This window comes from Ptychodera flava, chromosome 2, assembly GCF_041260155.1.
Source record: "Ptychodera flava strain L36383 chromosome 2, AS_Pfla_20210202, whole genome shotgun sequence".
Classification (NCBI taxonomy): domain Eukaryota; kingdom Metazoa; phylum Hemichordata; class Enteropneusta; family Ptychoderidae; genus Ptychodera; species Ptychodera flava.
In genome coordinates this window covers 28,875,810-28,902,961 of record NC_091929.1, presented here as the reverse complement: position 1 = coordinate 28,902,961, position 27,152 = coordinate 28,875,810, and the positions used below count along the sequence as shown (strand labels likewise).

General features: G+C 39.1%; 2 protein-coding genes across 2 annotated transcripts in view; both read right to left on the bottom strand.

The window, feature by feature from the left end:
• LOC139118528 (trichohyalin-like) overlaps positions 1 to 6,528 on the bottom strand; it is an 8,088-nt gene extending 1,560 nt beyond the window's left edge. Inside the window, exons 1-5 of the mRNA XM_070681874.1 lie at positions 6,419 to 6,528; positions 5,952 to 6,005; positions 5,307 to 5,357; positions 5,007 to 5,182; positions 1,156 to 3,485 (exon numbers count right to left, since the gene is read on the bottom strand). Of these exons, the coding sequence (XP_070537975.1) occupies positions 1,735 to 3,485; positions 5,007 to 5,124 (1,869 nt within the window). The 5' untranslated portion in view covers positions 5,125 to 5,182; positions 5,307 to 5,357; positions 5,952 to 6,005; positions 6,419 to 6,528 and the 3' untranslated portion in view covers positions 1,156 to 1,734. The remainder of the gene's footprint in view (positions 1 to 1,155; positions 3,486 to 5,006; positions 5,183 to 5,306; positions 5,358 to 5,951; positions 6,006 to 6,418) is intronic.
• Positions 6,529 to 6,759: 231 nt separating this feature from the next.
• LOC139118570 (uncharacterized) lies at positions 6,760 to 12,799 on the bottom strand. The gene is made up of 3 exons (XM_070681939.1): positions 12,636 to 12,799; positions 7,301 to 7,465; positions 6,760 to 7,022 (listed from the first exon to the last, which is right to left on the bottom strand). Exons 1-3 carry the CDS (start codon positions 12,685 to 12,687, stop codon positions 6,793 to 6,795), a joined length of 447 nt encoding a protein of 148 aa, XP_070538040.1. The 5' UTR covers positions 12,688 to 12,799; the 3' UTR covers positions 6,760 to 6,792.
• Positions 12,800 to 27,152: the final 14,353 nt, after the last annotated feature.

Here is a 27,152-nt window from a genome sequence, read left to right as displayed (position 1 = left end):
CTGCTTTGTAAGAACATATCAGGGACGTCGGCTTTTCAGTAGAAACACTCTTGTTGTGTATTACATGAATGTAACGCTGTTTAATCAATAACATTGGGGATATCGTTGTAAAGAGGAATATCGTTGAAATTAGCTTCAACCTTTCAAGACATGGGACCCGGAGGTCTTTGGAACACGTGTATATCAATTCGAAGTAATTTGTAATTATTCCGTAATTGGAGCTGCCATATACGAACCGACTTCTAAATGCAACAATGTGCCACAGAGTTAATGTGAATGGTGAGAGTACGCTCAGATGCGAAAACCAAGTATGGCATCGACTTGCATAAACAGCCCTTTGATATATTTTGTGGTCAAGAAAGATATGAGACTCGCAAGGTTGCAAAAAATATATTCAAAAGAAACCGTGGTTTTTTTCGCATGTGACACCAAATGAGTGAGAAATTATGACCAGAAAGTCGTCATTGGCCAATAGAAACCACCTCACACGCCTTCCCTAGAATACCCACATAGGAAAAATTGACACAAAGACAAAATATGTACTGTCTGATTTTCACAAAATCAACTCGACCTACCATTTGACAGTCCTCCTCTTGTTTTTGTATCACTCGCCCAAAATTATTTAAACGGTGATTTGAAATTCATTATTGCAAGTAATTTGGTTTTGCTATGCACACTGTATGTATTTTGTCATATACTTGTATCTGGAAGATTTTCATACTAATCTACCATGGATGTTTTCTTAAAATTTTATAACAAATTTTACAAATACTAGACAAACAGACAAGCAGGGGATATGCTTTCATCTGCAGTCAATCAAAGTCAACATACACTAAGTATACAGCGTAGAAGCGAACGAACCTTGACAATGAGATAAACGCCGTTGCGCGTAACAAGCTTCACAAACCTGTCAAAACGCTTAAACGACAGGAAATCCAGAATTCACTTTGTTGAAAATACAATCGACTATAGTACAAAAAAATAATGGAAATAGATACGCAAATACCACAGTGTACCGAGTGTTTGGTAGGCCTTCTACGTCGATCGAATAAAAAATCATATCACAAAAACAAAGAATCAACAACACTAGGCTCACACTTGGTTCAGTGTGGTAGGATCAATTAGACCGATGGTCCAAAGGACTAATATACGTACCTCGCCTCTTGTCGGTGGTCCACGTCTTCTGCCAAATTCTTGACTGCTATCCAACTTTTCCTCCTTCATCTGTTGCTCCTACCTGGTCTACCTTGTCTTCCTGGTTTGCCCATTTCCCATTTAGGCTTATCCATGCCTGGTGGAATACGGTATTCTTCGCCTATCTTTGAACCCATTTCAGGGAAGTATGGTCTTGACATCTGAGGACGACCTTGACCCCACCACCTTCCAGGGCGACTCAGCCCCGGTTGTCCATCCATGCCTGGTCTTCCATTCCACGCTGTCTAAGCTCGTCAATGCAGGTGTAACGACCCTCGCCTTCCATGGCACAACAACGAGTCTTCTCCTGTACCCAGAAAGATGGTCTTGACATAACATCATCGTCATCTTCTGCCTCGCTGTTTTCGTTGACCATTTCACACATGTTGTCAATTCTCATCTTGCGAGAATCTTCAAAGCAGGCACGTGCTTCATCGTCATCATCCACGAAGCAGCACTCTGTCATCTTGTCCATCAGGTCGTTGTCTTTGGTCATCTTCTGGTAGAAGAAGGTCAGCATCTTGTTGAAGTTTTTCAGCATCATACCAATGGAGAGTTTCTCATTATCTGTTGCAACATCTTCATCGAGTTCCCTTTCAATCTGGGAGACATCTTCATCCTCAACAATTCTCTCACAGATTCTGTCCGGTGCTCTTCGTTAAATCTGTTTTCAGGATCCTGCCAGAACTGTCTTGGGTTTGGTTTCATCTGTCTCCTGTTGGGGATGTCACTGAAACACTTGTGGCGCTCTTCGCCTGTCTTCTCACAGCAGCCGAGCCTAGATGTCATGAACTCCTGCTTCCAAGCTGGCATGGTGGACGTGTCTTTCATCTCCTCTGTCATCTTATCACATAAGATATTGTTCTTCAACTTGCGTGTTTCCAGCATGCACTGACGACTCTCCTCACCTTCCATCTCACAACATCTTTGCATAGCATTCATGGTCTCCTCGTTTCTCTCTCTTCCACGCCATCTTCTCTCACTGGGCATAGGTTCGAAGTCTTCAATCGCATCGTTGTCCAGTTCCATCTCAACTTCTTCATCCCGTCCTTCACTGACTTTACGGCAGATCACTTCACGGTGGGCATCATTGAAGAGGTCTTCAGGGCGCCTCCACAGGCGAGGTCTCATCATTTGGCGATGTCTTGGTTTATGCTCCCACAAGTGCATGCGGCCCATGATATCGAAGCACTGCACACGCTCTTCATCATTTTCTTGGCAGCATGGGTTGTCAATGGTGACCACATCATCCATGTCCTCTTCTTCAACCTCCTCGCCAAAGTGACCAATTCGGAAAACGTATTGCATTTCCTCGCCTTTGCAGACCTTGGTGAGGTGTTGACGCTCAGCTGTCTTGAAGCACTCAGTGCGTTCCGGACTGGACATCTTACAGCATTCCAGGAGATCCTCCTTGACGTCGAACACATCCATAGAGCCATCCTGCATACTGTTACAGATGCGTTCAATGCGTCCGTCTTCAATACGAGAAAGAATCATATCAGCAACAGGACCGGGTCTGCTTGGAGACATCTTCTCCATAAGAGACATCTTGAAGCGATGGCACCTCATCTTCTTGAAGCACTGGTAACGTTCTTCTCCTGTCTTCTCGCAGCACCTGTCTCTGCGGTCAATTCTTGGCATGAGGGCATTAACATCTTCATCATACTCTTCGTCAAGATCAAGCAGGTCGTTTTCCTCTCCTGAGCAAACTCTGTCAATCTTTTCTTCAACTCTCCTGCGGATGCATTCGCGGCGTTCACCTTCTGGCTTTCCGCAGCATTCGCGCAGGATTTCCATGCGTCGTGGACGTCTTGGGCGTCTTAGTCCACCATAAGGGCGGTCGGAATCGGACTCAAGACGTCTGCAGACTCTGTTCAGGCGTCTGCCATCCATTTTGTCCATCATCTCCTCTTCGGTCTCTTCTCTCGGGAAGAGCTCTTTGCGCTCTGCTTCATCAAAGCACTTGTTGCGCTCTTCATCACTCTCTGCGCAACAAATGTGGTCGTCGTTTGGTGACTCCAAAGCACTCTGCAAGGTGAAGAACAGGTTGACGTTGTCTCCGCGGCAGACCTTCTCATAATGGTTGTTCTTCGCCCTTTCGAAACACTGCTTGCGATCCTCGGAATTTTCCATGTTACAGCAGCGTACCATCACTGGGTTTTCACTTGTCATTTCGTCATCTTCGTCAAGGATCACTCTACTGCAGACCATCGCCAGGCGGATGTCAGCAATCGATTCAAGCATGTCATCCGGGTGCTCTCTTGTAAGGAAGCAATTCAGGCGTTCCTCATCTTCATGTTGAGAAAGAGACGAAATCAAATGTTACCGTGATATACATATGAGAGGGATGAATACCTATAATGATTATTATATCATATCAGCATATTGATTTCACAAATACAACAATTTGATTGGTCCGGACCTGAAAATATCCATGCTATATTCCGGATATAGCACAGTTGAAAAACACCGAGGCCTTGGCTAAAGAAGAAAACTTTCCTTTTCGACGTTCATGTAAGAATTTCAATATGAAGTTCAAATATATCATGCAATAAACCCATGTCAGCAACGGGCATACCACCCGCTTTTGACCAGTTCACGCCATATATGCACTCACTATCGCATGTGCATATATCTCGTGAACAGGTCAAACCCTCGCCGTACACCCATCGCTTGGATGCTACCCAGCGACGGTATACCACGAGATTTTGACCAGTTCACTACATATATGCACGAGCGATAGCGAGTGCATATATGAAGTGAACTGGTCAAAACCGAGGGGTATACCATCGCTGGGTGTGATTTATTGCTATTATATCATAACAGTATATTGAAATTCTGGGGTTGGACGTCAGAAAAGGCTTTTTGCTCAAGCTGAAAACTCGCGCGTGTGCCAACCATGGTATATTGGGAATATACACGATCCTTTTCACGTCTCGACCAATCAGATCGCTGCATTTGCGCCATCAATATACTGGTATGATATAATACAACATATAGGCCAAGAATTAGCAAACAATGAAATCGATTGCATGCTGTACTTTCGTTTTTCTAAAGTTGTTAAATTATTTTAGATTCCGTCTCACATTCTCATAAGACTAGGTTTTCCTATTTATATATCTAGCTTGACCACAAACGGTTTTGAATTAGAACCACAGTAATTACAGTATAGTACCACCGAATTCTCCATTAATGACCGTGGAATCGTCTCTGAGACAGTCATCAGGATTACATAGCGCAGGCGCAATGCATACCGCATATCACTATTGAAGTTCTCGTCAGCTAAAAACACTAGTCTGATAGGGATGGGTAACAGTATTCTGTTAGTCTATCAAGGTGCGAAATATGGGAACGTTGAGGAAGCGTGTAAGACCCGGCCTAGATGAATGGTAGTGAACTTGAAAAATTATAATAGAAGGAAAATGACAGCACATAAGGTTACGTTATTAATTGATTAAAGCCATTTATGTATTGGCTAATTCCAGGCGCCTATAATCACTTCTAAGATGTAGTTTTCCAATGCAGTGCAAGTCAGTTGATAACCCAAACTTTACTTTGTCATGAGTCTGGATGCCATGGGGTAAATCTTATACTTATTTCAGTGTTTAGACATAGCTTTTTGCCGATTTTTACTAATACTAGATCACAAATTTATAAGATAGTCAGTATAAACAAGGGAATTATTCTGCACAAGCGCGGATATGTGATAAACATGCCTTTTTAAAGATTTGCAGACCAAAATCTCGAGAGTGTAATCAAAATTGCGTCGCATGAGGGCTCCCCGACTTCAAAATGGTACGGGAGATACAAACCTTTGACTCTGCAGCAGGGATAGATTGTACTGCTCTGTGCCTTAGCCTCGCTCAGAGGGGCTGTCTGTCTTTCTTGGGAGCAGACTTCATTGAAGAGCATCATGGCCATCTCACCCATCTCAATGTCTTCTTCAAGACGGGAATCTCGGCGAAATCTTCTTCGGCGATAGTATCGGCTAAGCAAAAAAAAAAAAGTACATACACATGCTGAAATTTCATGTAAACGAGATACAGGATGTCTTCCTGGAAACATGGGGAATTCATACGTTGTAAATACACGCGTGTCTTGATGATACTTACTAATTTCTTTGACAAGTTCAAGTTCCTCTTCGCTCAGCTGCATCATGGCATCTGGATAAAACAAATATATGGAATGGAGAAATCTTGATGATTGAAATCAGATAATATTCTACTCGGTATGTGACATCGATTTTCAAATTGACAGTTTTGAACACCACAGCTGTCTCATGTATACGTTAAATTTTCCGTAAGCGAGGGGGTCCACTTAGGCCTACTTCTTCATGTAAAATATCGCTTTCTGTATTTATTACGTCAAGTGAAAGACTTAAACTTTTGCTCAAACTTTCCTCAAGAAATATTTCAACCGTGCTCTTTCAAAATCAAGAATAAAAATCGGGGGTCACCGTGCACATTTTAGTATTAGAGAAACAAATAACACAAGATTTGCTGATATTTAAAATTCAAAATAGTCGCCATCCCTGTGTTATCTCTATAGGGAAAAAAAAATTTCGAATTTCGAAAAACTAAGCCGATGAAAAGCTTTCTTTCACCAAGAGCTTTAAAATGAACCCCCACATGTGGTATATCAGAAAATAATTGTAAAAGTTTGAGAGTCCGAATATCTGTCTCCGAGGCGCATTCTACCTAACAAAATGCCCTATATTGCTACTATTATATAAAGCAGGTCGATAAAAGTGTCCTTACCGACAGTTTCTAGGGTAACAATATCATCGTCTGTGAGATCAATCATTTCGTCACCTGCAAACAAGGTAAATTGCATGATCAAAATTAAGTCATTTTCCAGAGCCAGTATTCAATGTAAGATAGTTTTCTTTTTTCAAATGTTCAAATACCCATGCATCGCAAAAACACGTATACGGACGGTCAATTAGATCGACATTTGTAAAATTTTGAATCACAGTGTCTCAATATCGCACAACATGGTATCTTAGTGAGATATTTTGGGCAAAGTGAAAAATTGTTGAACTTGAGAAAGCTCTTCCTGTCTGCATAACATAATAGTGTGATGACACTGCCTCATCGGGATTTTGGAAAGAAAGAAGAAAATAACGCAAATGTTTACCAACAGTTTAAATCATGATTTTTGTTTCGCTGAATTAGTCTATTAGCACAGTTTGTTTCGTTACACGCTTTCGTAAAATTCACTTTACCTGTTGGAGGTCTAGTTCCAACTGGGCAGACAGTTTTAGTGAGGGGTCCTTGGAATTCCCCGGGGTTCTCAAGATAAAAGTATTCCAAGTCTTCTGAAGAAAGTGTAGCCCTAGAAACGAGATCAATCGAATCTATTGTAAGACATACATACATAAAAACATACATACATACATACATACATACATACATACATACATACATACACACACACATACATACATACATACATACATACACACACACACACACACATACATACATACATACATACATACATACATACATACATACATACATACATACATACATACATACATACAAATTAAACTTTGATCTCCGTTTTACTTTTCAATAATATCATACGAGTGACTCTTTACCTGATCAATACGCAGCCGCACTCGGGAGCCTTCCAGCGGAAGGATACTTTGGTATGAGTCTCGCTGAGATCGTCAGAGTTGACGATGACGTTTGGACAGGACTTAATCTCGCGAGTGCGAGAGTTGGTTGCCTTCAGAACACCGGGGGAACACTTCTCGTCGATGTTTTCAACTGTGACCGTGAACTGGGAAAATGGCTGCTCCTTGTCGTTAGCAACGAGGCCGACTAGAAACAATGAAATGAACAGGCTATTATCCATTAATCAGAAAATGCCGTACATTCAGACAGGTTAGAAGACGTTTAGAATATAAAACCAATCACAGTTTATACATTTTATTCAGTTGATCTTTGCAAAGTATGTTAACTTACCACAAATCACCATATCTCATAAACGAGAGAGAGAGAGAGAGAGAGAGAGAGAGAGAGAGAGAGAGAGAGAGAGAGAGAGAGAGAGAGAGAGAGAGAGAGAGAGAGAGAGAGAGAGAGAGAGACTTAAACTTTACCTGTGTGGCTCTCGAATGGAGTGTAGCCCTGCTCCAGATCAAAGAGAACAAGTTCGTAGAGGGGTTGTATGTCCTTGTCGTACATTTCATTTATGCCTTCCTGGGCTCCAAAGGCAATAAGCTCCTCGGGGACATTGTCGGGGCATTCTTGGAATTCATACCCATCTTTGGAAGAGAAAAGACAAAGATATACATGCTAGATCTTTCATATTATTAAACTAAATATCATAACTTTCGTTATTGTAAAGAGTAATTATTAATATTTGTTTACTTTATTTACTGCTACATACGGAGAAGACGCATTATGTTAAGTTGCATTAGCTGCAGCTAGCTTCTGCTCAGTGATTCATGTGAACCGAATATAACTTTTGCATAAACTGACTTAACTTGCATGAACGAAAATTGTAACTGACCGCTGAGCCCTTGACAGCAACAAACCAATTGGAGGCGACAACATTCGGTGACCCATGGTAGCTAGGTTGCTGGCGGGCAATTCTGAATATTTTGTATATATCCAGGTAGATTTACCGGGAATACATTTCGAGTCGAATGCTCCTCGTGGACAGGTATTATCAAATTTTTTATAGTTCCTTTCTGGTAGCCTCATTTTAGAGCTTTTGAAGAAAGAAAAGTTTTCCCCGTCTTGATTTTTCGAAAATCGAAAATTTACATAGCTTAATTGCGTGAAATTTAATATTTCTGAAAACAACTTCATTTATGTAATTGCATGATGACCGTGAAATCTTCCTCAACTATATGCAAATGATCCTAATGAATAATTCATGATATATTAGCCTACGACCGGTTTTGCAGTGACACGTTTCAATATATAATACGGTGAGGAGGTCAACCGAGTTACTTGTTTTCGGAATGCCAGCATTGTTCTGCAGAGTCAGCGAATTAAGGACAATCGAGGTGCGACCTTTCGGCGTGGTCTGATCTGGTCGGCTGCCAAATCCAGCTCACAGACCTATAAATTAGTCAGATGTGACCTTAAACAGTTCACCTGTCGCTGTGTTAACAGTGATATATCTCCCACTATCTCAACAACATCCGCTATCATTGTGTAGGCCAATTGTGCCACCACTGGGTCAAGTAGTTAACACAGAAAAAAAGTAGCAATAGGGTCAAGAAGTCCGCGTAATTGTTTTCTGCTGTCACCATCTTTACAGTGTGCCTCGGTTAGTTCAAGGTCATCCGAACTTGACGACTCAAGGATGGGCAAAACACATGACATTCATTGTTTTAATATCATGGCAGTTATGACACAAATATTGTCGTTTAGAAACTTAAGCGAAGAAAAAGATGTATTTCTGTATACAACCGATCACGGACAAAACTAAGCATATACACCTTAAAACTTAAATTGAATAAATACATGCACAAGAATAATTTGTTTACCGCGGAAACTGTATAAACATTGATGTGAACTCGGAGCTCGCGTTGTGAAGTCTTTATTTATTTGTTTGTTTGTTTTTCGTAAATATAAAAGTACATGCCAAATAATTTGCTTGTTATCAGAACTTCGCAAAACCAGTCCAATTCGTCTATTCTCGTATTCTATTTCAATTGAAGTGCGAAATCTGAGGTGACATGCAATATTACTCCGTAGGTGGCGCCCTCACCTGCACGCAGACGATAATTTTTCTAGCTTTAGTTTGATTGGTTTATATGACGTATCTGCTACCCCTAATACTAGAGACAAATAAAAGACTAAAGAATCGAGCGATTGCCGAGATTGTCCGAGAATGTTATGCTCAATTTGATTAAGTTTAACGGTCACGTGTGTGTCTGCTGATAAAGAAAATGTAATCATCGATTGAAATTGGGTACAAATAACTTCCGTTGGTTTCGTCTAGAGATAAGTTACTTATTAGTATTGTACAGAAACTCTGAACATTCTTCTTTATCTGATTGACTGACAGCAAACATCCTGGCATTGTCCGGCAGCCATGATGAATTGCCACTTTTGAGTCGGCCTCACTTCGATCACCCCATCATAAAATGCGACCCATTTGTGATTCATATCAGACAACGCTACAATGTACATACTATCTGAGGATTTATTGGGTTGATATTGATAACTTCAAATATAAAGGGTGGGGGCGACTGCCAGTTTGTGCATCACCATCTTAGTTTAATCGTGACGGGGTATTGTCAAGATTGTCTCCAACTTCACTTTCTCGCAAAGTCTCGTCCCTCTTGTGATCACAGTATCTGGTCATCGGATTCTGGTTAGAATCCCTTTTTTGTATATTACTGATCGGTCGCCTTCTACTCCCAGAACTGAATTTATCAAACGTTGACCTGGTTGAAGTTATAAAAAGAACTTTTAACAGAAGCGAAAGAAAAAGACTTTGATCAGATGTGATGGATATTGGGAAACCGTTTGGCCCTTGACCAAGAATACAAGAAGGTGAAGTTGTCGAACAATTGGATACTCTTTAGCTATGCACGTTCTAGGGCCTAGCATAATTTTTTTAATATCGATTCCCTCATGGAATATGATCGAGTAATTGATGAAAATGAATAGAAAATGTCATAACCCGGATGATGGCCTCGGGAGTTGCGCCCTCTGTCCTTCTGGATGAAATTACTTAAAGTCTGTACGATCGAATATTGTAAAAGGTGTAGCAACGATATTGGAAATTGTCAATCATATATAAATTTAAATTTATGTGTATTTTTGTTCCTTTTGGTATTGATGCGTTTAGACATTTAGGATAATTTTCTTCAAGTTCGGAAATGAAGTTTTACAGTACATATCTACGCTTATTTTCAATTTTTTCTGGTTATTTGTTTTTTAATACTTTTTTGATAAACTTGAAATATATATGAATTTCCAACATATACAGTTTGAACACAAAACAGGCTTGGCTTTTCAACTCCTGTCGGGAAATTTACTTTTATAGTTGTTCTCCACCGTGACAAAACCATCGCACTTTTAATAATTTCGTTTTTTTTTCAAAGAACAAAATGTTTTCATTTTTTTCCAACTCTATCGAGACCAGAAAGCCAATCAGATTTAAGCGAATAGAAAATATCAAACAAATCAGAAAGAACGGAATTTTTACCGCCGCAAAGTTTGCTTTGAAACCTGTCGTTTTAGAAACAAGAATTTGTGGGTGTTTGCGGAGGTTCAAGTGTTTGTTTGACTACGACCACCTTGAACTCTACGATTCCTCATCTAAATTTGGAGCATTCAGCACTGTCCCCTGTGACCTTGCAATTGGTAAGTTTCGCTGTTTTCTAATTTGCCGTTAGACTGATGTTATCAGTCAAACGACTCACCTCATTCAACCATGCGACTCAACTTTTCGGAAGTCATTCCGTGGCAGTATGCCAGATAATGGTCACTTTTTGTAATGTCTGGAACGGTATCCGAGGGTCTCTAAAGTTTTGTTTGACCGGAGCAGCGTAATTGCGCGCGATCCACTGGGGTCATTTCCGACTATTTGTCCGGAGACACTGATAAAATTAGCGAATTTTTGGCAAATTGACAACTGTTTAGTTTAGCTGGAGTCATTCATTAAAGTGATGAACATAGAAATCCGATTTTTTTTTCGCCTCAAAAATAACAACTTTACCATTGTCCCTTTGAATGACACCGCCTAGTGAGAACACCGGCATCGCTTCAGCGCAGCATAGCATAGAGGTGAATCGTTCAAGTTTATTCAAATTCACATGCTTGACATAAACTTAGGACGTGGCTATTTCGCTTTATCTACGTAACCGGCGAAAGAATCCTGTGAGAGAGCTACTTCACTGTGAACGTGAAAGGCAAGTCACTCAGATACAACGAACGAACCCAAAAATGCAGGTGGAAACACAACATCAAAAACCATAGCTGACGTGGTCTTGTTGGTTGTCATGGAGTGTTCTCCACAGTTCGAAGAAAGAGAAGGGAAATGATTGTTAAAATGCATCACCTTGGTTTAATCTGATTGGTCGATGTCAGGTTTGATCTGATTGGTCAATGTCAGGTTTGATCTGATTGGTCGATGTCAGGTTTCATAACAACTACTTTTTTCATACAAATTGTCTTTCCTCTCGAGCAATGAAAAGACTTCTCCTAGTCTGTGGGTTACATCAATATCAAAACAAGTTAAATAGAATGAATAAACTATAATTCTGCAGACTAATGAGATGATTACGAAATCGAAGCAATATGCTTTGGTAGAACTAGACTGTCGCGTAGATGATGGGATGAACGCGCTTAGCTACCAAGGAACTACCGCGTACGCCCGAGGATAGCCAAGCGACTGGTCGGCCAGTCTTGGTATAGATAAACATGTTTGTGTTTTTGCCGACCTTCCTACATAACGAAATGATTGATTATGTAAGAAACGACTTCTGCACATTTGTGTGTCTTCCGTTCAAACATGTTTGCGTGATCAAAATGCTTGTAATCTCTCAATCTCGTTTGGGTTAACAAGACACCAACTTAAATATTGCTGGTTAGTCTAGCGATGAAGCTTCTGTGTACGATGCTTCGATGTTGTGCGATCCTCGGGTCTTACACACTGTCGCGGGAGAGCTTGCAACAACACCCGGCTTCACACTGAGGAGTCGTACAAAATCAAAAGAAACACTGGGGTCCAAAGCTTTATTTTCATTTGGCGATGCTGCGCAGAAATAACCACTTCAATCGTCGGTTGATGCCGCGAAGAGTGAAGTTGTTGACAACGGTGGCCCTTGTTATCGGAGAACGCTACCGACCGTCCGCGAGATGGCCGATAGCGACCCTGAATCAGTGGCTCGCGTGAATGTTTCCAACAGCGCGACACTGCTTGGTCACAACTCAAGGACTGATGCAAAAAAATCTCAACATTGCTGCGTAGTTAACATTGCAAATAATAATTGTACAGCTTTTTTTTTGAGAAAGAGACCAGAAAGGTCCGGACAGTGACAAAACTAGGCATCGTAGAAGAATCTAAACGACGCAGAGTAAACAACTTGAAGGCACTTACTTGAAAAAAAATCGCATTTCAGAGAATTAAAAAAAAATCAGGCTTGAAAAGTAAAATAATGACTCAGTCAGAATAAGAAAGTAAAAATAATATCAGGGATGAGTTCAAGTACAGGAACCGAGGAACATCTTTACTAGAGCTTCATTCTAGTCGAAAACAATCAAGAAACTACGCAATATCAAATCAAAGAGTTACACAAAAACGGTTGGTTGATTTGCGGTTGAAATTCAGCGAATGCCACTTTTGGTTCGCTTCCATTGCCGCTGTGTAACGTAAGTTTAGTTGTACCGCTTCTCTTGCTTGCAAACACGCTTTTTCCCGTTAACGCTAATGACGAAGGTACGCTGGATTCGACTATAACTTACCGTTCTGGGCATACGCCCCGACGATGGCGATGGCGAGCAGTAGAAGACGCATTTTTGTTCACCCCAGCTACCGCACTGTTGTGAATAGATTTGAGCCCAGTCGGCAGATTGCAGGTTATATGCACCGAGGCCTGATAAGCTTGTTGGTCAGGTGATCGCTGACCGGGTCGCGCTGATAAGGATAGCGAGCCGCGCGATTGTGATGACCCCGTGTTATCGGAATGTCAATAAACATCATTTTAAAGTGGATGACGTTGCCAAAATTGCCCCGCTGGTCAGGAGAGAAAAACAAGTTATATATAGTGACACAACATTATGTCGAAGGATGTGGCTTTTTCGTTGTTTTTCTGCATATCTTCGAAGTGACCAGTTCATGCTGAGATAGTGTGTTCACCCCGAAGCCGTAGATAAATAATGTAAACAGGAAGTTGAAAAAAATCACTTTCCATCTATAAGTAAGTCATTTCCCGCCTGCTATCCCGACAAATGATTTCACTTTGTGCCAAGATCATTTCTGCTTGTTTGTTCGTTTTCCTATTTTATATGTTTACGGCCTTCAACTGAGCAGCATTGTCCACTGAATGCAAGTTACGACTGCGCGTGCGCTGTAGTGATCTGTTCTGGTAGTGAGGTAAAGCGTATTGAAATTTACTCGAGCAATCTATTTAGCAATCTATGTGATTATTAGAACACACCATAACCTGCTGACGTCGTACAATATGTCGAACCCACCCCTGTTCGACTGAATTTCCGTTATATACAATATGGCCCCACAAACAACAAGACGTACTGATTTGATTTAATGTGAAACTTTCAGTGGCGCACCAAAGCAGTACTGCGAACAACACAGCCCATGTGAGAAAAATCAGTGTTTGCTAGAGGTCAACTTATATGTAGAATATGTGAGACAATACGCTATGATAATGTAGTACCTCGCTAATATACACAAACACAGACCGAATACCCTTCAATTTTGTAAAAGTTTTCGGTGGGTAACACGACTTTTCTCATTTTGAATTTAGACTAGCCTACCAGTGTTTGGTAGCGCCCCTTTGAGGTCGGCACCATTGTGAGAAAACATCTTGTCCTTCCAGCGGGCAAGCAAGCAAGCAAGCAAGCAAGCAAGCAAGCAAACATACATACATACATACATACATACATACATACATACATACATACATACATACATACATACATACATACATACACACATACACACATGCATACATGCATACATACATACATACATACATACATACATACATACATACATACATACATACATACATATACATACATACATACATACATACATACTATACATACATACATACATGCATGCATACACACATGCATGCATACATAACATACATACATACATACATACATACATACATACATACATACATACATACATACATACATACATACATACATACATACATACATACATACAGACAGACATACAGACATACATACATACATACATACATACATACATACATACATACATACATACATACATACATACATACATACATACATACATACATACATACATGCATACACACATGCACACATGCATACATACATACATACATACATACATACATACATACATACATACATACATACATACATACATACATACATACATACATACATACATACATACATACATACATAATACATACTAGATGACGTCATATGAGAACAATGCCATAAGCGAAGCAAACAAATTACGGCATTGAAATTTATTGGACGGTAAAACTTATAGAGCACAGGGTCTTTTTTGGAATTTTGAGGAAATATAGATTTTGGTAAAATAGATTTGTTGATATTTATAGTGTATGCGTCAAAACGTAATTCAAACGGCGCAACACAACGGTATTGAGAATTTTAATTCTTGATTTTGAAAGTGAATGGTTGAAAGATTCTTGAAGAAAAATTGAGGTAAGTTAAAGTCTCTTACTTTCGAGATGCTTTCTTCTTATCTTCAATAAACATGAAGACGCCATTGATCGAATGCCGTATCAAACATTACTGCGTATGTTTACTGAAGTTGAACGACCTTTATCTGAGACCGAGTGCTTTCCTTTGGGCGTGAGAGATTTCAATAACGTCGTTCCCGGAGCCGCTTAAGGTTGCATGCGCCCCAAAACTGAAAAGACACACTTTTCTGTCAAACTTTCCTCAAAGAATCTTTCAACCATACGCTTTATCAATATCAATAGGGGTCACCGTGCGGATTTCGTGCTAGAGAAACAAATTAGCCAAGATTTACCGATATTTGAAATTCAAAATGGCCGCCATCCTTATGTTAACTTTGTGGAGATTTTGAAAAAAACCCAAAATGGTGATAATTTTACTAGCACCAAGAGCTTGAAAATGAACCCCAATAAGTGATAGATCGGATAAAAATTGTAAAATTGAGAGAGTCCGACTATCTTTCGCCGAGGCGCTTGCTACCTTAAACACTCCAAGACGCATCAATGTCATGACGTGCACGATATGAACTACAAGATTACATCTTTGATGAAGCTATCATACATAAGAAGTACGTCACGGCCAATCACCCAGGTGTCGTACCAACGTCAAGAGCAGTCCGACCACTGTAACAAAAACAAAATGAAATGTCAGGACCTAAGGGATTATATATTTTAATTTCTGTCTCTCCCTTTTTTAGCCAGTATCCGTCTTCTCCTGCTCTCTATCTGTCTCCCCGTCTCTTTACTTCTCTTAAACAGTCTGTTACCCCTGGCTTGTATTTGCCTCTGTCTCTGTCTGTCTGCAGATTTTTCTTTATATCTGTATGCTATCTACGTCTGTGTCTCTCTGTCTTCCTTGTCTCTGTCGTATCATTTCGTTCAAATCAGCAGCAATCTTGCACAATGTGACATGTTTAAGCAATAAAGCACACCCAGTGATGCTATACGACGAGATTTTGACCAGTTCACGACATATATGCAAGAGCGATAGCGAGTGCATATATGAAGTGAGCTGGTCAAAATCTCGTGGTATACCGTCGCCGGGTGTGATTTATTGCTATTATATCATAACAGATTATTGAAATTCTGGCGTTGAACGTCATAAACGGATTTTTGCTCAAGCTGAGAGCTCACGCGTATGCCAGCCGTGGTATGTCGCCGATATACCACGGTTCTTTTTGCGTCTCGACCAATCAGATCGCAGTATTTATTATTATCATTATCTTTAAGATACTAATCCTCGTTGGGAAATTGGATTTGGAAATTCTGAGAGCTCACGCGTATACCAGCTCACCATTAATATACTGTTATGATATAATAGGCCATATTACACAGTCGTTTTTCAGTTTAAGTTAGATCGCACCTCGGGGACAGACATTTGGACTCTCAAACTTTTACAGTTCTCTTCTGATATACCACTTGTGGGGGTTCATTTTAAAGCTCTTGGTGAAAGAACACTTTTTCACCGGTTTAGTTTTTTGAAATTCGAAAATTTTTATTTTTCGCCATAGAGTTAACACAGGGATGGCGGCCATTTTGAATTTCTAATATCGATAAATCTTGGTTATTTGTTTCTCTAGTACCAAAATTTGCACGGTGACCCCCTATTTTTATTCTTGATTAGAAAGAGAATGATTGAAAGATTCCTTGAGGAAAGTTAGAGCAAAAGTTTAAGTCTTTCACTTTCGAGGTGCATATTACCTTAAGTTAGCTCGCGCCTCGAAAATGCAAGACTCAAATTTTTGCTCAAACTTTACCAAGCAAACTTTCAACTGTTCTCTTTCAAAAGCACGAATAAAACTCAGAGGTCACCGTGCAAAATTTGGTACTGGAGAGACAAATTACCTAAAAAGGCCGTCTTCCCTGTGTTAACTCTGCGTGGAGAAATAAATTTTTCGATTTTATTTGAAAAACTAAAATGGTGAAAGTTGTCTTACACAAAGAGCTGTAAAATGAACCCCCACAAGTGGTAGATCAGAAAAGAATTGGAAAAGTTTCAGAGTCCGAATATCTGTCCCCGAGGCGCATTCTACCTTACACTATCATGTAAGTTTGCTGAAATTTCAACAAACAACATAAAGAACAAATTATGTGACGCTATCAAAAGTGTATAGAGTTTTTGTCAATGTCAAGTCTATTTTTCCTGATCATAGTTCGTGTGAAATGCCATAGACCCTCCAAACGTGTCTATAGAAATGCTCAATAGGGTGATTCTTGAAAGAGATCGTCATTACCATAACAGATGATGGCAATGACGTTGGTACCAGTGCGTGTTGCAGTGATTGATCGTGACGTAAGGATTGCACCTGATAGTTTGATCGAAGACGTAATCTTGAAGTTGACACCGATCACTTCTTGAACTTGATGAGTCACGGTGTGTTTGAGCGACTCCTCTTAGGTCGCTGATCACGCTTAGCGCTCGGTTTCAGATTAAAAAGGTCGTTCAACTTCAGTTCATCTGGTTCATACGAGAGCAATCTGGGCATTGGGTCAACGGTATCTTCAAAGAACACGGGATCCTTGGTAAGCATTGAATGTACTTCGCAAAACGCTCGTGACCGTCTCTTTCTCTCCTTATGTACGGTAGTGATATTTGTAGTTGTAATTCTCTCTCTCTCTCTCTCTCTCTCTCTCTCTTCTCTCTCTCTCTCTCATCGATTACAGTCATATACTCTGTTGCTATTACATATTCTTTTTCCTACACATCTGAAACATTTTAAAATTTTGAGTACAGCGGAATGGCTTGAAACAATTTCACACTGAGACGCACAAGAGCTTAAATCATCATCATCATCATCATCATCATCATCATCATCATCATCATTGTCATCACAAATCACGAGAATGACTTTGCGCGATGAATTGTAACGCACAGAGATGTGAGATGTGTCCCAGGACTGGAAGATTCGTCGCTCGAGGGCGCTTCTCTCCCTCTCTTCTCTATATCGGACATCCGCTCCATAATTTCATATACCATTTTTAGAAAAAAGAAGGGCACGAACAAAGAAATAAAATATTTCGCACTTCACAGCGGTATCTCCTGCTAAAAATACACAATACATTCATATGAAGTAAACAGTCATAGTTTACTACTGTCAAAGAAGCGGCGTAATCTCTGTAATACAGAACAAATGATGTTGAAGTCGTTTTGAAAAAGTTTATAACAGGCAGAATTTGTAATTTCTGATAATATTTTAATTATATTAGATTTAAAAAGATGTACATGTATTTTTCTTTTCCTTAGAATATTTTGAAGTAAAAAATATTCAAATTAGTCTTGCCGAAATAACCAATTATTACATTTGGTCATTTTATTATTTATTATTGACAAATTAAGTCTTTATTATTGACTGAAATTCACCTGACAACAATGACGTTGGATATTAAATATATGGATATAAATACACAAAGTCTTCGTTGAGAAATTGAACATATTGCATTTGGCATGATTCCGGGAGCGAGTAGGAAACAACATTTCACAATGAAAACCAAAATAACAGAAAATGCATAATATAGACGGCTTACTCAACTTTGATCAAATTGAAAAAGAAAATATTTGTTTATATTCTTTGATTTGAGAACTGTACACCTTTAACTCCTAGAACAGATGTCTGTTCAGCAAGTGTCGCCAACATACAAAATCATTTACACTTTTCTCGGAAAGACCGTGACACGGTCCAAGCAGAAGGGAGCGCGCCCTCTCAGGTCGACAATATAAAATCTGATCATCGTGACGAAGGAAGCCACGCATTTTGATGAATTAAAACTGTAAAGTAATAAGCATAGCAATACAACAAAGTACAATGTGTGTGATTGTGTATATATATATATATATATATATATATATATATATATATATATATATATATATATATATATATATATATATATATATTATTATTATTGTAGAGAACGAGGTTAGTGCACCTGAGCTACAAGTGACGTTATCAGATGACCAATTTTCAATTTTTAAAGAACGTTTTTTCGTCTCTTGTAACCGTACACAACATCCTCTGGCAGCTTAGAATTTCATCAATGCTGTTCTCCTCCTCCATAAAACATAAGAAATTAAACATTTATGATTTTATAACCGTCAAAACATTAGCATCGAGAGAGAGATCGAGAGATCGAGAGAGAGAGAGAGCGAGAGAGAGAGAGAGAGAGAGAGAGAGAGAGAGAGAGAGAGAGATAGAGGAGAGAGAGAGAGAGAGAGAGAGAGAGAGACAGACAGACAGACAGACAGACAGACAGAGACAGACAGAGACAGAGACAGACAGACAGAGGCAGGGAGAGACAGACAGGGATAGAGACAGAGACAGCGGCAGGGACAGACAGACAGACAGACAGACAGAGAGTGTGTGTCTGTCTGTGTGTGTGTGTGTGTGTATGATATCGACAATCAGCATCAATCAACATCCAATTAATGTTTAGTAGGACGTAAACTGCGTACACAGTTTTTTTTGATAACCCATCAGTTGAAATTCCCGATGAAATAGTGATCCGATTCTTTAAAAATGCCACTGTTATATTCTGTCATTTTAAATTTAATCTTATGCCATTAAGGTATAAGAGATTATAACAACGTCTTCATGAAATATAAACAATGTATGAATAAAATATATGAACTTTTGCAAGCAGCTTTGCTAGATTTGTTTTAGGTACGAACTAACAGGCTTCTTTTACAATTATGTTGATAGCTGTCTCTACGACAAGAGGAGAATTTCTGAAGCGCCACCTCGTGACTGTTTCTATCGACTCTGTTCTCAGCTAGTACTTCATATATTAACTTCCCTCGACATCTATGATCGAGTATGTAACTTGGGCACTGACTTTGGACAAAGAGGTTAACATCTTCAACTTGGATTTTCTGTCAGTGAAAGAATCTCTATCGAAACCCGTTATAGCCATTTTGATAAAAGCTAATCTTTCTAACACCAGAATGCAGAAACTAGCTACAAAGAAACTATATGTTTCAATTTTGATACTAGATCGTTGAAGATAATGTCAGCTTTTCGCGCACAACTTAAGAGGAGTAAATACTGTTATTTCACCGTCACTTTCAATCAGTGTTCTAACTAATCAGTTTAACGTTGAGGCTACACTGCCAACATTGTTTTAAGCGACAGTAATTAAGTTTCGGTCGAGAGTGATTGTGTCACTATTTTAATCTTTTTATTTCATTTACAGACCGTAGTTGATTTAAGTGTGTCGTCTCTTCGTTAGTGTTGAAGGATTTGCGTTGGCCGTTATTGAATTGTAGGACTGCCTTTCTTTCTACCTATCTGAATGTCTGCACATCCATCAAATTATCTATCTGTCTACCTATCTATCTGTCTACCTACCTACCTACCTACCTACCTACCTACCTACCTACCTACCTATCTATCTATCTATCTATCTATCTATCTATCTATCTATCTATCTATCTATCTATCTACTCATTTATCAATTTTTCTGTCCATCTATTAATCAATCATTTTATGTATTTAATATCTCTGTTTAATTCTGTCCTATCCATCACTCTATCTGTTCATGTACTACCCATTTCTTCGACTCGTTTCCTAAGCTATATCATTGAAGCAAAAATTTTACCGACGAACACAGAGATGAAAAACAGTGTTAGATTCTTAAGGTAGTATGCGCCTCGAAAGTGAAAGACTTAAACTTTTGCTCAAACTTTCCTTATAGGAACCTTTCAATCATTCTCTTTCAAAATCAAGAATAAAAATAGGGGGTCACCGTGCAAATTTTGGTACTAGAGAAACAAATTACGCAAGATTTACCTTTATTTGAAATTCAAATGGCCGCCATCCCTGTGTTAACTCTATGGAGAAAAATAAAAAAATTCGAATTTCGAAAAAAAACTAAGCCGGTGAAAAGTTTTCTTATACCAATACCATACCAATACCTTTAAAATGAACCCTCACAAGTGGTAGATCAGAACAGAATTGTAAAAGTTTGAGAGCCTGAATGTCTGTCCCCGAGGTGCGTTCTACATTAAAGATGCCTTACTGACGATCTAAGGTTATACAAACCACAGTGGCAATGCCTTCAAGTTCGCCAAACTCTGGCAATAGTTCACCCAGCAACCTCGACAACACGTGAGGTCCAGACAGAACAAAAACACGAAAACACGCACGCACAGACAGATGTTTATCTAACCCCCATAGACAGGCGTTCCAGAGCAAAACAGCCCAGCGTTATGCATATAGTGTCAGCGCGTATCTTGTTTCCGTCAGGTCAGCGAAACAATTCGATAGTTGTGACTTGCTGTGATGACAGTAAAACTAGAACTTGTAAGTTATGACCGGTGAAACTGACTTTTTTGTCCCATCCTATGGCAAGTTGGTCTCACGCACATCGTTCGTGAAAAGTGATCTCATTCTTTCCCATGTTGCACCTCGCAGCGAACAGCAACTCAAATTAAGGTAGTATGCGCCTCGAAAGTCAACGACTCAGACTTTTACTCCAACTTTCTTCAAGAAATCTTTCAACCACTCTCTTTCAGAATCACGAATAAAAATAGGAGGTCACCGTGCAAATTTTCTTACTAAAGAAACAAATTGCACAAGATTGACCGCTATTTGAAATTCAAAATGGCCGCCATCCCTGTGTTACCTCCATTGATAAAAATAAAATTTTCGAATTTCAAAACACTAGGACGGTGACAGTTTTTCTGTCTCAAAGGGCTTCAAAGTGAGGCACACAAACGGTAGATCAGAAGTGTAGAGGAAAAGTTTGAGAGTCCAAATATCTGTCCCCGAGGCGTGTTCTACCGTAAGACATTCTAGCATTATCTTTTCTCTTACTTGGTGTTAAATATTCTTGCTAGAACTTACCTATATGGAAAGACAGCGCCCGTAGCTGTATGCAAAACTTGTGTGAAACCTGAGGCGCATTGATTGAACGGTGTTGAAAGTGTTCTCAGTTGTTCTTTGATTTTAAAAAAAAATAATTGTTTCCTCCGCAGTTCCATTCGATCGATCTCTATCCCACGCAGTACCCTCAAAGTTCAATCGTTTGGTTAGTTCAACGGTCGCAAGTTCATCTTACGTTCGTCCTTCCAGCGTGTGTGTCCGCTCTATTTTCCTGAACTGCCGGACAACGTCTGCCGTTTTTCCATTCTGTCGGCCCCTACGTCCGTTCAGACAGACACCTCTCAGACCTACGCATTTTTTTTCACTCGTCGTTTAACCTAGTAAACTTTCAACACACATTTCGACTTTACATCGGAGTGAGTGCGGTGTCCGTTTTGTATATACAGTGTGCGTTACAATGTATACACACATAGAGTATTTGCCCCTTCAGAGAGAGAGAGACAGAGACAGAGATAGAGACAGAGAGACAAAGAGACAGAGAGACAGAGACAGACAGAGACACACAGAGACAGAGAGACACAGACAAATAGACAGACATAGACAGAGAGAGACACACAGAGATAGAAACAGACAGAGACAAACAGGCAGACAGAGACAGAGGGACAGCATTCAGTCGTCTTTCAAAGTGAGTACAGCGCTCGATGCAATTTGCAAATCGGTATAAACATTACAATTAACAGCAAAACTGAATAAAGTAAGAATGTAGACAACGCAAGTTACACACATCTGAGCATTTTTAAATACAATTAGTGTTCCCATCATGCATTTAATTAAGTCAATTTCAATTCGACTTCATAAGAAACACACACAAGTACAAACACACACACGGAAATCACACATTTTGGAAGTAAGTATTAAACTTCCCGACATTTAATTTCCCTAATATCCTGCTGCCAGCGGCGCAAGTTGTTTATTTAAAAAGTGAAAGACGTCGTAGACATGACCCTGATTTGCGGATAGAGTGTCGTTTGCTCAGGTCATGGTCAGAAAACTGAGAAGGGCGGAAAAATAAGTCTTCACGAACATTTACCACAATCGCAGCTGATTGAGTGACCGCGCGCCGTGTGCTTGTGACGAGAGTGGAATTTACCCAAGGAGTTCTAACACAACACCGTCAAGAAGTCTCTTCCATCTACCAAGCGAAAAACATGGATTATAGGAAATCGTGACGAAACCGTTATTCTGCCCATCAAGGAACGTGGAATTACGAAGATTTATAAATAACTCCGATCAATCGGATGAGGTAATATTTACATTTTTATGGTTACGTACGCCACGATTAGCTTTACGACAAACAGATTGTCTTAACAATGAAATTGTATGATCTCGCATATTTCTTAGCAAAAAATAACTTTCCTGTCGGGGTAATTTATTAAACACGACAGCACTTGTTTGCGAGTTTTCGACTTCCTCAATATATTTGTCTTGTTAGAAATGGGATTTCTCGCCGCTTAAGTTCGGTTCACGCCTGAATGGAGGAGTTTACAAGATTCGTGTACACCGTGGTCGCAATTCTTGAGGAACATAGTAAGGTGATGCTTTCCGATATATGCGGCATCGGGAAATTCCGCATCATATAATTTGAATGATGCATTCCAGGGCATGTACTAAATGGTACGACAGCTGTGATTGGTCCAAAATATGCTCTTAAAATAAAAATTAGAACGCGAATAATTGATTTGTCCGCAAATCTGAAATAATTGCAGGCCCTGACAAGCACTTTGACATTTAGCTGAGGGGGTATTTACACTCTACATTCAAGCTTGTCTTAGCCTCAAGGTTAAGCTAGGTTACGTCAAGGATCTCTCTTCATCAGACGGTCGCCGCGAGCGTGTTTTCTCCCTTCGATGATGTCATCCGTGTGTATACGCTCTTTGTGCGCGATTAGAGTATGGTGGTCCTGTGAACCCTATATGCTTATTTCAAATATATGAAAAAAATGACTTTATAAAACAAATTGAGATTTATAGGCGGGCTTTCAATTTATATTGTCGTCCATGTTAAAGGTTGCGTTTTGCGCTTTAATATCACGGATGAAATATTTTCAAGCCTATGGACCTGCCAAACATGGTACATTTTTTTCGATTCGTTAGAAGCCGATGGGTGAACACTTTGAGTCGTGACAATTCTGCAGCGTTTGACGTGCCTTCGTTTGATGGTCCCGCACGGCCTTGGCGAACCACAGAAATGTTCGTCGGTCTGCGAGCCAAAATGAGAATATCATTGGGTAGTTTGCAAGCAGCAATGAAAGAGAAAGCTTATAGTTGGTTGAGTTCGAGATTTGCAGCTGGAGGCCAATATAGCGACAGGTTTCGGATGGCAACTCACTCGGGAAGGTGATCGAATATCGTATATCTTGAGATGGTCCTCATGGTCAAGGTTCGTGTCAATGTAGAGTCAAGTTCAGCTCATACTGTAAGCGAATGCACGATTACGGACGAGTAAAAGGAATTACAGAGACGATTGCTCCCGTTTAGCCTACTGAAACACTGCTGTGAACAGCCTAGCTTCGCCTCGGACACTAGCTATACGCAGAGATCGACGTACATCTGTCAACTGAAAATGTCCCCATAAGAAAAATATTGTACGAAGTTGAATGATCTCTTGCCATCGGAGTGATCGCGATCAAGCAAAAACGAGAGCGCAAAACATATATTACAAAAAAGCGGCGGTTACCACAGCGAGTGTTGCTGTAGTGACGTTACCGACGCTGTTCAGATAATGTTGCTCAGGAGAAAATTTGATAATTATTTCATTCAAGAACGTTTTCCTACTACTTAGCAGAGATAAAGGTTTGAGACTTACAAACCAATGCTGTGTTGGAAAATGGGATTCATTCAAATCCATTCATGAAGTATGAACAGCGTAATAATAGGCAGCGAATGTAATGTATGTGTACCTATATGTACTCTATGTATGTATGTATGTATGTATGTATGTATGTATGTATGTATGTATGTATGTATGTATGTATGTATGTATGTATGTATGTATGTATGTATGTATGTATGTATGTATGTATGTGTGTGTGTGTGTGTGTGTGTGTGTGTGTGTGTGTATGTATGTATGTATGTATGTATGTATGTATGTATGTATGTATTATGTATCTATGTATGTATCTATGTATGTATCTATGTATGTATGTATCTATGTATGTATCTATGTATCTGCATGTTTCTATCTATAAGTATAGCTATCTATGTGCATCTGTGTATTTATGCGTTGAGGGATGGAATTTCGTCGTTGGTGTGCGTTAATGGACGAGGGCTCTGATTTGGATTGATTGTGTCTTGTTGGACCTTTGTTACATTTTAGTTTCGCATGCATATTTATTTATAATCTGTATATTTATCGAAATGTTCCCAATTCAATACTTTTTCCATGTATGCTTTCTCTTTGTATGACAATGGACTTATTTTAGAGGGCTCTGATGGAAATTACAATTCATTTGTAAATCAGACTACCCTCGTTAAATAAAGTATAATAATAATAATAATTATAATAATAATAATAATAATACTAATGTATTTACTGTCAAAACACCGCTATCTCATTGACTAGCTAATTTCAAAATTTCATAGAAAAAATACAATAAATCTAAAATTATATATATATATATATATATATATATTATATATATATATATATAATATATATATATATATATATATATTATATATATATATATAAAGTGGCAATATTAGTAACACATTCATAAATATAAATGGGTGTATGGAAGGCTGGATGAATGGATGAGTGAATGAACCTACATTAATGATAGAGTATGTGCAACTGAATGATTCAATATGTAAATTCTTAAATCGCCAAGCAAATGAATGAATCAAAGACAATGGGTATGGTATGGCTCGTCGAAACATTGAAGTGTCCTAATTTACATTATGCGAAAGGTTTTGTGAAAGACAGGACCAATAATGAGTGGCGCATTGAAAAATGAACTTGAATGGCCCTCGTCGGAACATGCGTAAATAGATAAATATGCGAAGTACAGGAAATACGTATTGATACACAGCAAAGGAACTGGAGAGAGTGTAAACCACATCATAAGGCAATTGTAGTTGATTTAAGATAATAAATATTAGAATGACCTACTGGTCTATTTTTGCCTCATGATTCACTAGACTTAGTCACTAGCAGTTTTATTTGAATTATAATTTTCGAGTTTGAACAACGCTGTTGACAGAAGGTCTCATAAAGCGCCCGTTTCGGCAGTGCACACATATTAAATTGTTGTTTGAATATTGACGTGACGGATCGGAATTAAGTGATTGCTCGGTAAACGTTTAAAGATGCCATCGATCGCGTTCGCGATACAATGGTATCCTGGCAACGGCACGGAAGCGAAACAATCGCCTTAATGGACTTGCTGACTCGAGAATTGTTTTGCCTAAGACAAATTGCTAACGATGCAGAGATGGATTTCAGATGAGTGACATTTCGTGTTGGGGTTCGCTTTCATTTTAAAATTGTTGATCCAAGCAAAGCGATTTGATGTTGGTTTTTCGGTCCCGACGAATAACGAGTGTCGCTTGTTGCCATGGCTACCTGCAAAGGCGAAATGGCAAACGTGTGGTGAATCATTCTCTTAGTCTCTCTATTGAACCAGCTGTTCAATTTCCGATAAAATTATCGGGAGTGGTGTTAGTTTGTTAGACTTTGACATTTCAAAAGTAATCATTACAGCAGTCAAAATTTCGTCCACCAATTTAGTCAAGAATACCTATATATATATATATATATATATATATATATATATATATATATATATATATATATATATATATATATATATATATATTTGCTTTTGTATTTTTCACAAGTGTAGAGGCTTATATAGGTCTATCTTCTCATCTGCCAAATGTTTTGTAAAAACCTTTTTTCACAGGGCCAGTAATGCTAACTTTAGATGATTTTATCACTACTTTTATTTTTATTGCCAACCATAATTTTTTGCTCCCCAAAGCATGTTGAGATACACAGTATTCGGCTTGTCAACTCAGTCGGTACATGTGTTAACTGCATTGTTATTGATGACAAGTGAATTCTGGTCCTGACTAGAATTCAAGTGTAAACAATATCAGTACGTTTTGCACATACAGACCCCATAACAAGCTAAATAGATGGTCTTTCAATGTTCTTGTTGAAGTAGGAAAATAACTTGCAATTGACAAACAAAATAAAAATAATGAAAAAACTCATCAAAAATATTAGTATTTCTTTCCTTAAAAGAGAAAATGAAAGTGGGTGCATCGATATCGTCGTGCTTTGCAAGACTCTACTTAAACTGTTTTGGTGGAGAGGGGTACATGCCAATATGTTCATCTCTTCCTTAAGGTAGTTTGCGCCTCGAAAACGAAAGACTTACTTTTAAACATTTGCTCAAGCTAACCTAAATGAACCTTTCAACCATTCTCTTTCAAAATCACGAATAAAAATCGGGGGGTCACAATGCAAATTTTGGTACAAGGGAAACAAATAACTCAAGATTTACCGATATTTAAAATTCAAAATGGCCGCCACCCTGTGTTAACTCCATGGAGAAAATTAAAAATTGTGATTTTCGGAAAACTAAGTGGGTGAAATGTTTTTTTCCACCACGAGCTTTAAAATGAACCCCAACAAGTGGTATATCA

Bases quoted from the DNA above. Each gene is read 5' to 3' on its own strand.
- LOC139118570 (XM_070681939.1), bottom strand. From the start codon at position 12,687: ATGCGTCTTCTACTGCTCGCCATCGCCATCGTCGGGGCGTATGCCCAG. The intron at 7,466-12,635 runs GTAAGTTATAGT...TCTCTTCCAAAG, and splicing joins CGGGGCGTATGCCCAGAACG to ATGGGTATGAATTCCAAGAA. The intron at 7,023-7,300 runs GTAAAGTTTAAG...CATTGTTTCTAG, and splicing joins TCCATTCGAGAGCCACACAG to TCGGCCTCGTTGCTAACGAC.